The sequence below is a fragment of the Carassius carassius genome, chromosome 10 (assembly GCF_963082965.1).
Source record: "Carassius carassius chromosome 10, fCarCar2.1, whole genome shotgun sequence".
In the NCBI taxonomy this organism is placed as follows: Eukaryota; Metazoa; Chordata; class Actinopteri; order Cypriniformes; family Cyprinidae; genus Carassius; species Carassius carassius.
The window spans coordinates 13,952,936-13,965,637 of NC_081764.1; the positions used below are offsets into that span (position 1 = coordinate 13,952,936).

General features: G+C 37.3%; 1 protein-coding gene across 1 annotated transcript in view; it reads left to right on the top strand.

Annotated features, from left to right (window-relative positions):
• LOC132151829 (zinc finger CCCH domain-containing protein 3-like) overlaps positions 1 to 12,702 on the top strand; it is an 83,044-nt gene that overhangs the window by 37,951 nt on the left and 32,391 nt on the right. The window contains exon 4 of the mRNA XM_059560235.1: positions 3,871 to 4,009. Within this exon, the coding sequence (XP_059416218.1) occupies positions 3,871 to 4,009 (139 nt within the window). The remainder of the gene's footprint in view (positions 1 to 3,870; positions 4,010 to 12,702) is intronic.

The window sequence follows — 12,702 nt, forward strand, 5'->3', positions numbered from 1 at the left end:
AGTTGTTTCTACAGTCGTGACTGGTTTGTGAAACTGTTCTTATGCAGATTTCACACACTAATTCATCCATATACCCACAGTTAGTGAATGAGACCCAGAGTATGTGGACATCAGCGGCATTTGCTGCAAATTACATAGCACAGACTGTTTGCGGGCCTGAGTGAAGTAAATATACCAATTCTGTTAACAGTATTTTCTTTGCAGGGTCTCCAACTGGCGGAGTTAAACTGCATCCCCTTGTCTCCATTTGGACTTGTTTGTTGCCAACTATGAAATGATTACACTGCCTTTACATATGGTTTCAGGAATGCCTGTTAAACAGCTGGTTCATAGCACTGGCACTTAGAATCACTGATGCAACTGCTTAGAGAAAGATAGACTTGCAGAGTACAATCAGACAATAGTCCACAACTCACAATTCCCTTTGATCCAGTCCCTGCCAAGAGAATGATCCAGAGCTATGCAACACTCCATTTCTGCCACACCTGTTCTGTCCCATGAGATTCTGCGCTGCCATAACACTAGTTTGATAGCAGTGTTAAGTGTTGCTGGTTTACCGGAGAAGCATTTAATGGCAGCTGTGCCGTCCCACTGGGAATCAGAGGATGAGCCCCTAGGGGATTGCTGCAGAAGCAGGAGGGGAATCTCTCGCTGTCAATAATGAGATTAATGATGTGACAGAGATGGAACGGTGAAGAATCGTACTGCTGTTAAATGGAATTAGTTGTCAAATTTGAAGACGGGATCAGAGAACATGAGATGACACAGCTTGATAATCCCTAAGAGGATGCAGTGTCACTGCTGCCCTGTTATAACATTGATGAGGAGTGCAGGGAACATTCCAGAAAGTGTGAAATAAATACTGTAGCAGTTGTCAGGAGCTAAGAGTAGCTCTATTTCAGTTTCAGAGAACACATTAGGACCAGGAGTTCAGCTTGAATGTCTGTATTTCCTTTTGTTCCTTCCTTTCCCCAGCTCTTATCCTTCAGGTCCTTTTTTAAACATGTATTTTTGGCATTTTTGACTTTATTTGGACAGGACAGTAAATAGAGTTCAGAGAAAATGTAGTGGGAAAGAGAGAAGGGGACGGGAAAAAAAAGACCACAAGCCAGGGCTTGAACTTAGGTCGGCCGAAGAGCGACTGTTCTCCCTGTCGGAGTGCTGCCCACAAGCCTGTCGGGTCTGACCCTTTCCTACCTTACTCCCTTCCTTTCATCCTTCTTTCTGTCCTTTTAAAAATGTCCTTTTTATTTCTGCTTTAAATACCTTTCTTCCTTCCTATCCTGTTTCCTGTCTTTCATTCGTTTCATTTCAAACATCATTCTTTTCCTTCTTTCCTACCTACTTGCCTGCCTACCTTAATTTCCTTATTTTCATCTTCATTCATTCCTTTCCCTCTTTTCTTCCTTCATTAATTTCCTCATTTTTTTCTGGCTGTCTATCTCCCTGCACATTTCTGCTTTTCTTTCCTTCGTACCTATCTAACTACCTTTGCCTTCTATTCTTTCAAACATCTGAGAAGCAGAATAGCTGGCAACCTTAAAATTGGTGACAGTCGTGTAATTTCCAAGATTTTATGTGTAGGTGTAGTTTTCAAAAAAAAAAAAAAAAAAAAAAAAGCTTTTCCTTTTAACATTAACATCAACACTCAGTTATCACAAGCACCTCAACATAAAGTCCAGAGGGTAGACAGAAAAATAACATGGGAACCTGCCAGAAAAATGAGTCTGTGTGTGTGTGACAGTGAGGGATAGATAAAGGTGTGAGCTCGCTGCGCTGAAGCCGAAGTGAGTTGAGTAAATAATCGGCCGTCTGAGGAGCCGCGGGTGAGGGGCTGGTGCGTCAGCAGGCGATGGATGAGTCCCCAGGCCTGATTGTAAAGCCCAGCAGGTTGTGTTGGTTGAGTGAATCTGTGCCGAGTGGAGTCTCAATCTTCCCTCTAATAGGCCACTGACAGGCCTTTACCACACACATATACACACACTTGCGAGTACACACATCAATAAAAGTGTTGTGACAGGGACCACAGCCTCAGCTTTGGTACCTAGCGTGCAGTACTACACTAAACCGGCTGCACACAAAGACATGGGTGGCATAAATTCTGTGGTGCCATCATTGAACAATAGGTAAGGTGGAATAGTACAGCGAAGTGCATAGTATACGGCTGGCTGTGTAAGACACAAGCTCTCTGACAAGCCGTATTTGTCATCTGCTGGGACGCAGGCAGGTCCGACATCTGCAGTACAGATGAAAGGAGTGTGAAAAAGTGACTTTGAACTAGACAACTAATCTTGCAGCCTCACATACAAGACCGCATGTCGCAGGCCCACACACAAATGCATTTGCCCCCTCGCTTATGTAGTCTGGTCATATAATCCACTGCTCAAACACTCCATCACATAAAGCAGACATAAACACTCATAAAGGATCCTCTGTATTACACACAGTCATACAGTCGGACCCATCCCTCCGCTGTGTGCCATACTGGGTCGGGATCTGATAATTGGTAAATGTTTGTCGAAGATGAATTCCCCGGCTGATACTGAAGTGTTTGTGTGTGTGTATGGGTCCAGTGATAAATGGAGAAGAATTCCCTTGAGTAGAAGACATGGAAAAAATAAGTGGATGAAGGTTTTCTATTGCACCAGGAAATGTGAGTTTCTTTTATAACATTATGGAATTGCCACTGAACCCTGTAAAGAGTAGATGTTCAAATGACCGGGGAAAGTTGTATTACCAAAACAATACATTTGTCTTTCTTTCTTTCTTTCTTTCTTGCTTTCTTTCTTTCTTTCCTTTTTTTAATTAAAATAAACGTTCAGCCAAAGCCCTTCAGCTCTGTATCTTTCCTCCACTAACCCTCTATGGTTTTCTTAAAATCTTGAAGTAATTCGATTTTACCGTTGGCTTGTCTAACATGCTAAATCGTAGCTGCTGGGAATAAATCTTTAAGGTTTTTAGCTCTAGTGTCCAGCGGCAATGAGCGAAAGCTGCCATGCCGAGCCCATCTTCTACTCCACCCGCATGCATGCATGTCACTTCATCCCAGCCACTCATAAAGCAACATGATGGATAAATGAATAGAGAAAGAATGAAATAAAAAGCACACTTATTCTCTCCCGCTCATCCTTTCCTCCACATATCTGATGGATCTGTGAAATGATATAAGGAATAAGACTTAGAGGGAGAGCAAAAGAAAGGGTTGGGGTGGAGAGACGGAGATGATTTATTAGGCTGATAAAAATTCAGCCTTTGTTATTCAGTCATTTTTCCATGTGCAGCTTATTAAGGAGCGCACCTGCCACAGGAAGAGTTTGTGTGCACCAGTGGGTGTATATCTAAATGTGTGTGTTCCATGGAGAAGGAAGACTCGGACCTCACAGAGCCAGTTTAGATGACACCCTCTGTCTGTGTTAAGTGTCGTATCTTTATGTCTAGCAATGACTCCCTTTAGACCTGGCATTAATATCAGGGGTTTTCAGTGATCAAGTCACAATCGATAACACTTAACCACATTAAAATCCATGGGTAATTGCACCCAATACACATTGTGAATGAATCACTGAAACCACAAGCTATTTCTTCAGTCTGTCAAAATGAAGAAAATAATCTCTATCAATATTGTAAATACAGTTTTTTTTTTCCAACTTCTATGTAAATTCCATTGTCAATTTTGCAAATGCAAGTTATCAAGATACCAAAAAAATGTATACTATGTAAAAGTGCCCATTGATCATGTTTTGGGCAAACCATAGGTTGACTAACTAATGACTCAGTAATAGCTCATGTGGGCATCATTAGGTGATTAAACATTATTGATAAGTGAAGTGACATGTCAACTATTAATTCCCTTGATCTGTTTCTTTGCAGGCCCCTTCTCTTTGTCGGTGCGAAGCCCGGCATCACATAGGGTCATCAAAACACGCTACAAGATAGACACACGCAAAGCGCATACAATCCACCACAACCCTCCTCTTACCTACAGGGTCAAGAGAGTACATTCTGCCAGGTAAGTGATGGGAGCTTTTCTGGTCAAGGTGGAAATGACCAGCACTTAATCCACTTCAACAATGCTCATTTCAATGGCTTTATTCGATCATAAATTGTGCGTTTGCACATGTGTGTGCATCCCGCTCACAATCTCAGCCCAGCACAACCAATTACCAGACTGATTAAAACCTCTCTGTTGACATTCAATGTTTTTATCAGTGTCTCAGTGCTTAATAAATCATTAAATAACCGCCTGGCCCTTCATAACGCCACATAGAACCATAACTAACTGCCTCATCAACCCTGATGATGGCAGAGAGAATGTGCCGCTTGTCATGGTAATCTATTACTGGGACCATAATATTACTCCATAAAGATGTTCTACGGGATGACCCACATGTTCGCGTGGACATGAGGGTAGTTACCAGTGTTGGGGAGTAACTAGTTACATATAACGGCGTTACGTAATTTAATTACAAAATTATTGTAACTGTAATTGGTTACAGTTACTAAGAAAAAATGAGTAATTAAATTAGTTACTTATGAAATTTTTAACGATTACAAAGGGGATTACATTTGAATATTTACACACATCCACGTACAGATTTAACTGATTTATTTCCCAAATTGCACTGACTATTCTGAGACATACCGCCCGAAATATGCCGCATTTTGGATGACTAAATCAAAAGTAGGTCAGTACACTTGAATCAAACATGACATCGACTAGTGTCTGTGAATATAAAGCCCCAAAAATGCAATATATGACTTGCACATTCTGCGTGTCTGTGGAAATCAGGCGCGGAATGGACATCGGGAGAACCGGGACAATTCCCGGAGTCCTGGCAGCCGATTTTGCCCCACTATTTAATATCATTATTGTATAATTGCCTGCCGAATGTACTAAAGCGATCATTTGCGAATCCGCCATTTGATAATTAAATCTCTAATAAGTCATGAAGTGTTAGTCATGACTTGCGCGCTCTCCGCGCCTCCGCCAAACGGTTTGGATCAGACTCAGAGTAATCAATGAGAGAGAGAGAGAGAGAGAGAGAGAGAGAGAGAGAGAATAGAGTGGACTGCTGGAGCAGAGAAGCAGAACTCCTGTTCAGGGTTTCAGGTCAGTTTCATCTGTAAAGATGCTTTTTTGTCTTTGTTTTTTTTATTTAATCAAGCAGCAGCACGTTGCTCATCAGTCATCACTCAAAATACTATATAAAGGACATCATTATTATCTGTTGTAATGTTACAGTAGGAATTTAGCTGAAAAAAAAATCCGATTTTTTAAATAGGCTTGGGGGGAGCTACGACAGACAACAACACAACCCTTACGAAAATTAACATACTATAACTATAAATCCAGAGAAATGGTTACTATTGGTTAACTGTGGTAACCAAAAATGTAAAATTATTTTACAAGTGTATTTATTTAAAAATAAATACAAATCCATTTGCAAAAAAAAGTTATTTTACTTTTATATAGGCTAATAAAAGCATGTTTAACTTTTGTAAGGGAAAAACATGACTCGTGTACAGTATTAGGATTTTTCTATAAAGATATTGTAGTATTGTATTGTAAAGTAGTTTTGTTCAATCTTGAGTATTAAAGTCATGAGAGAGATGCATAACAGGGCAAAATAAAGAGACTGAAGAGAAAAATGGAAGTGAAGATGCAGTTAAGGAGAGAACTTTTAATTATTTTGCATGTCCCCAAATTAAAAATGTAAACCTTTTTTGTCAGGTCCATACAAAAAATAGTTTTGTCCATGAATTTGTTTGTATGAGTTTGAATTTTCCAGTCTGAATTTTTTTCCCAGTCCGCCCCTCCTGTAAATTAATGGCAAAGACATGGTTTCATTTACTATAGGCCTACTGAAGCTCGCAATGTTTTCAACCTCTGCTGCCTCAATATAGGAGTACACGAGCACATAAACATAATTTCTAGAACTGCTCTGTGTCACTTCATGTGCATTTTACTTATTTTGAGAAAACTATCATCATATACAGAGACAGCAGTTTCAAAAAAACACCAATGTTTCAGGAGTTTATTACACAGAATACGTCACATGCTTATTAGATAACTGTATTTAAGTTGATGTATATACTTTTATTTATTATTCTTTAATTTTCACAAATTTATAAAAGTAATCAAAAAGTACTCAAAAGTAATTAGTTACTTTACTTTAATAAAGTAATTGAAAAAGTTACACTACTATTACATTTTAAACAAGGTAACTTGTAATGTGTAACCTATTACATTTCCAAAGTAACCTTCCCAACACTGGTAGTTACTGAGATAGAAGCTTTTAATGGGGTCTTGAAATTATTTTTTTATATAACAACATTTATTTTATTTTATTTAAGGGTAATGGGCAATTCACACAAAACTTGTTTTTGCATTTAAAAACCTGAGACACAAGTGGAATCAAGAGAAGAAAGAAAGTTGTTTTTTTTGAGCGAGACAAGCTACAAGCACAGTGGTCAAAGTCATATTGTAGCACATTTTTTTATAAATAAACCATGTAAAAGAAGTAGTCAATTGAAAAAAAAAGAAACATTCTGTGTGAACTAAGTGATATGCAAAAACAGATGAACAGGAGATTGTAATTATAATTTACATTCCTTTACAATTGACAGTACTAGCTTTCCCTTTTAAATCCATGACCTAACAGTTAGCATAGGTGCCTCAGTTAATGTTTAAACAATGGTGTTAATGCAAGAGGCAGGAGCTTAGATTCAAATGACAAACATATTATTTGATATGTCTGTGCAGTCTAGCAGTTTTTGTGTGAAAGAGAATGACTGCTGCACAATATGAGGTGTCTAGTTCTCCACTGTGGTTCTGTTCACACATTATTAGCCTTTAAAGCAAATTTAAGAGCTGTTGGAAAGCTTCTGGATTGTGAATGCTTTTGGAAAGACATAGAGAAGGAAGAGGGGTCACTGCTGTGTCTGTATGGCATTAGCTTTAGTCTGATAAGGGGCCACTGAGAAATCCTATTCACTTAAGGGCGTAAATGAAGCACTCATGCATATGGGTGTAAATTTTTTTTAATTTCCCCTCTTATCTACAGAGTTAAAATGATCTTCATAAATCCCCCTACTGTGTGGGCCTGGCTTAGCCATGTATAAAAAATTAAAAGTGTATATAAAAAGTGTGGATTATAGGTGTTACTGTGTCTTTCTTGTACTGTCTTTCTGGACTTTTCTACCTTATTGAGGATTGCTTTACACTGCCTTGATTGGATAGCGCTTAACAAAACCACTTCTTTCTTGTCCTTTCAAGCAAGTTCAGTGCATGATATCACTCTGAATATCTGATTGGCTGCTTAAGCAGCTGTAACTTTTTGTTAATGGAGAGAGAGAAAGTTGGGGGAGCTGATCTGTTTACGTCCATGGGTTTTAAATCAAGTAATGTAGTTATCCATGTTCATTTTGTAAGAGCTAATAATAGTTTCTTGAGGATATGTGCTTTTCTTAGTATATGTGTTTATCTTTCTCATTAGAGAACAATGAGCAAAAGCTTAGAGATAATCAAACCATACACACACACACATATGTGTGTGTGTGTGTGTGTGTGTGTGTGTGTGTGTGTATATATATATATATATATATATATAAAAAAAACACTTGAACGAGCTGTGTTCAAACAAGTCTCTACATTTCTCACAAACAACAACCTCCTTGACAGCAACCAATCTGGCTTCAGAAGTGGACATTCAACTGAGACGGCCTTGCTCTCAGTTGTTGAAGCTCTAAGACTGGCAAGAGCAGAATCCAAATCTTCAGTACTTAACCTGCTTGATCTGTCCGCTGCTTTTGACACGGTTAACCACCAGATCCTCCTATCAGCCCTACTGGCAAAAGGCATCTCAGGAACCACACTTCAATGGTTTGAGTCTTACCTATCAGATAGGTCCTTCAAAGTATCTTGGAGAGGTGAGGTGTCCAAGTCACAACATCTAACTACTGGGGTGCCTCAGGGCTCAGTTCTTGGACCACTTCTCTTCTCTATCTACATGGCATCATTAGGTTCTGTCATTCAGAAACATGGCTTTTCATACCACTGCTATGCTGATGACACTCAACTCTACCTCTCATTCCATCCTGATGATCCGACGGTTGCTATTCGCATCTCAGCTTGTCTAACAGACATTTCTTCCTGGATGATGGACCATCACCTTCAACTCAACCTTGCCAAGACAGAACTGCTTGTGATTCCAGCAAACCCACCGTTTCATCACAATTTCACCATCAAGTTAGGCACATCAACCATAACTCCTTCAAAAACAGCTAGAAGCCTTGGAGTTATGATTGATGATCAGCTGACTTTTTCAGACCACATTGCTAAAACTGTCCGATCCTGCAGATTTGCTTTATTCAACATCAAGATAATCAAGCCCTTTCTTTCGAAACATGCTGCACAACTCCTTGTTCAAGCTCTTGTTCTGTCCAGGCTGGACTATTGCAATGCCCTCTTGGCAGGTCTTCCAGCCAATTCTATCGAAACTTTACAATTAATTCAGAACGCGGCAGCAAGATTAATTTTTAATGAGCCAAAAAGAATACACGTCACACCTCTGTTTATAAATTTACACTGGCTTCCAATAGCTGCTCGCATAAAATTCAAGGCATTAATGTTTGCCTACAAAACTACCACTGGCTCTGCACCCATTTACCTAAATTTGTTACTTCAGACTTATGTGCCCTCTAGAAGCTTGCGTTCTGCAATTGAACGTCGCTTGATTGTGCCATCCCAAAGAAGCACAAAGTCACTTTTACGGACTTTTAAATTTAATGTTCCCTCCTGGTGGAATGACCTCCAGGTCCTTAGCCATCTTTAAGAATCGGCTTAAAACACATCTCTTCCATCTTTATTTGACCATCTAACTTTAACACTCACTATTCTAATTCTATTCTTTAAAAAAAATCTAACTACCTTTCTAATCTTTTTGTATTTTATTCTCTTTTCATTTATTATGCAATTGTATGTGTGTGTGTGTGTGTATGTGAAAAGATCTCTAACACTAGCTTGCTCTATTCTTTTTTTATTCTATAGGTTTTCTTTTTTTCTTTTTCTTTTTTTTTAAATTTTTTTTTATTATATTATTTAAAATCCTGTGCTACATGTACTGTGTTAACCTAACTGAGACTTGTTATAGCACTTATATATCATTGCTCTTTTTGTTGTTTTTGATTGCTTCCACTGTCCTCATCTGTAAGTCGCTTTGGATAAAAGCATCTGCTAAATGAATAAATGTAAATGTAAATATATATATATATATATATATATATATATATATATATATATATATATATATATATATATATATATATATATATATATATATATATATATTGGTCTGCAGACATGTAACAGCTCTTGAAATAGATGTTTAACAGGTCTGCAGGTCAGACTCTCATCTGAGCTCATTACTGAAGAGATGCTGACATTTTGACCTCAGTGGCCTGCACACAAGTATTCGATATGGTTTATATACCGTATAGTTTTTTAGTTTTTTTTTTTTTTTACTTAAGTAATGAATATCATACTGAAAGTATAGCCTAATTGCTTTGAGGAAAACTATATACTATACACACATACACAAACATGTATGTGTATAACCCGCTGATCAAGAAATCTGAACCAATTAGAGCACTTACAAAATACTGTATGCTTTGTACAGGTATCCAGACTTTACCCTAAAATATAAACTATTATTTGTCACCAACTAAAGTATTATATATTATGCAACATAGACATTTTTGCATCTTTGTGTGCAGGTCAATGATACTTCATTCATGTCATTTAGATTTGCTAGGGCAGTGCTCTTTGATTTTTAATGGATAAGCGAGTGTGTTTATGGGGCTTCATTTGTGTAATGCAGATTTTGTGAGACGCGTGCTTGGCTTCAGACTTCCTTTGAGCTGTGGTGACTTACCGCCATTCATTTAGCTGCCTGCAATAAATATTGATTCATCAAGGGATTTTCAATTTGAACCTCTGTGACGCACTGTGAAATATTACAAGAGAGAGAGAAATGAGAAAAGAGAGAGCGAAATAGCATGCAGGGTAGAGAAGATAAGGGAAGATTTTTAATGATCCATCTCTCTTTCATTCATTCATTAATTTGTTGGTGATGCTTATTTTTAGAGTATTTTAGAATATGGCCATCTGTCACATACTTATATTTACACATTTGGCAGACATTACATTTACGCTTTTATGTGATGCGACTTGTAGTGCATTTAAGTTATGCTTTTTACCAGTGCATCCAATTCATGGCTATTGAACCTGTGATGTTGTCACTGTACCAGTTGAGAGCTAAAGAATGGCCACACAAAATGCTTAAACACCAAGAGTCTCTCTGTATTAGTTAGTTAGCAAACACATACAGATGGCCAAACACAGTCCAACACCCAAGAGTTCACGCAGGAGAAGCATGGAGCTCTTTAGCCCCTCACCCTTCGGTGCACTGACCCGGCGTCTGGCACAGCGAGCTGGAGAGCGGTGGGAGTGTGTAGTCAGCAGTGCAGCTGTGTCTGGTGATTGAGTGTTTGAGGGGACCAGGTGGGGGAGAAAAGGCCCTCGTAAATCCCCGGCAGCCACCAGAAAATAGATATAATCTCAACATTAACTACATTAATAGTAGCAGGAGTTGAATTAAGAAAGCCGTAAAGCATGGATGCCTTGGCATAAATTACACGAGCATGCGTGTATGTGCACACACACATACACATACAAACTGCCCTCCTCCCATTGCGCACTCTTCATTTTGTTCTTTCTTACCTAGATTTTCTCATTTATTATTGTGAAAGTAGAGTTCAGTTCTTCTTGGACTTGGCTCAACAGGCCACCTCTTAATATCATCTTTTATTTCTCTTGATATTTTAAACATGAATTAATTAATTTATATTATTAATATTTATATTAATAATGATTCATATAATATTATCAATATCAAGATTATTATATTTAAATTAATCAAAGTATTCTGATATTGATATTTCTTCTAATAATAAATATGAATTGTGTTATTATATTAATATGTTTGATATTAGTAATGAATCTTATAATATTATCAACATCAGTATAATTAATTCATACTATATTATTGAAATTAATTGTAAAATAATTGTAAAATAAATGTACATTAAAGTACTTAATACAAATGTGGTTAATTTTACTGAATTAATTTTTTGCTTTTTAAAAGAAATCTTCACCTCATTTGAGAAATAAAATAAAAAGGGTGAAACATTTGAATTATTACTATTTAAAATAACAGTTTTTTAATGTAATTTATTCTTTTGATTTTCAGCTGCCATTACTCCAGTGTTACTTGAATATTATTAAATAATATAGTATTTAAAGTAATGATTAAAATGTATATTACAATAAAATGATTGTGAAAATTATATATCTCTTGATATTGTAATCACCAATGTTAATTATTTTATTAGTATTCATATTGTTTTTATTAATAATGATTCATATAATATTAACAAAATCAACATTAATTCATATTATATTATTGAAATTAATTGATATATGTACATTCATATAATTAATATTTGATTAATTAAACTGAATTCTTTTGTTGCTATTATTTGTTTATACAGCAGTAAATTGTTTACATGTGAGTGATGAGACCTTTAATCAAACATTCGTAATCATAATGTTGATTAGTTTTCCAGTTAATTCTATGACCCTAACATTTATACATTTATTGTGGTATAATAACTGCTTTTTCCCACTGTATAATACCACTGTAAATTTCTGAAAAAAAAAGAACAGTTTTAATCTTCACATTTTATTAAACTTTTATTTATATATCGCTGGTCGACTCACTCTCACACGTGCGGTCCTGCACTCTCTCAGTGTGGGTGGAGTGGCCCGCGTGGCCCTCATCAGGTTTAGTGCTCTAGTATTGATCAGCACAGGATATGCTGCAGCACTGCTCCCCTCTCCTCTTCTCTTCTTCATCATCTCTCCATTCATCTCATCCACCCATTCTGGGAGAGAAGGGAGGGTATCACGAGGGAGAACAGGAGGAACAAGAGAGGTGAATTGAGAGTGCTAAAAGACAAGGTAGAGCGTAATAATTCAGATATTAACACCAAGAAATGTTTGAGTGGTAATACATTGTTGAGATAATAACAAGAGCCCGACCAATATGGGTTTTCTGGGGCCTATACCAATATTAGGGGGTAAAAAAAAGGCCAATATAGATATATCAGCCGATATTCTTTGTGTATATTATAGTACAGTACCAGTCAAAAGTTTGGAAACTTTCCCATTCTTGTGTCCAAACATTTGGCTGGTACTACAGTATATATAGAATAAGGTAAATGCGTAAACAGAATATATATACATTAAGCAGAGCCGGACAGTAACGGAGTACATTTACTTGAGTAGAGTACTTAAGTACAATTTTGAGGGATTTGTACTTTACTCGAGTATCATTTCTGGGGAATACTCATGACTTTACTCAAGTACATTTGAGAGGCAAAAATTGTACTCTTTACTCTGCTAAATTTCTATCCATAACCGTAAGTACCCGTTACTTCTTCGGCCTCGTCCACACGAAAACGCAAAGGCAGCGTTCTCAAATTTATCCACTCTGGGACCCGGTTTTCAAAAAACATCCGTTTCACTCTTTCAAAACGCCGGATCCGTGCGGACGAAACGCCTATCCGCTAAAAAATTTGTGC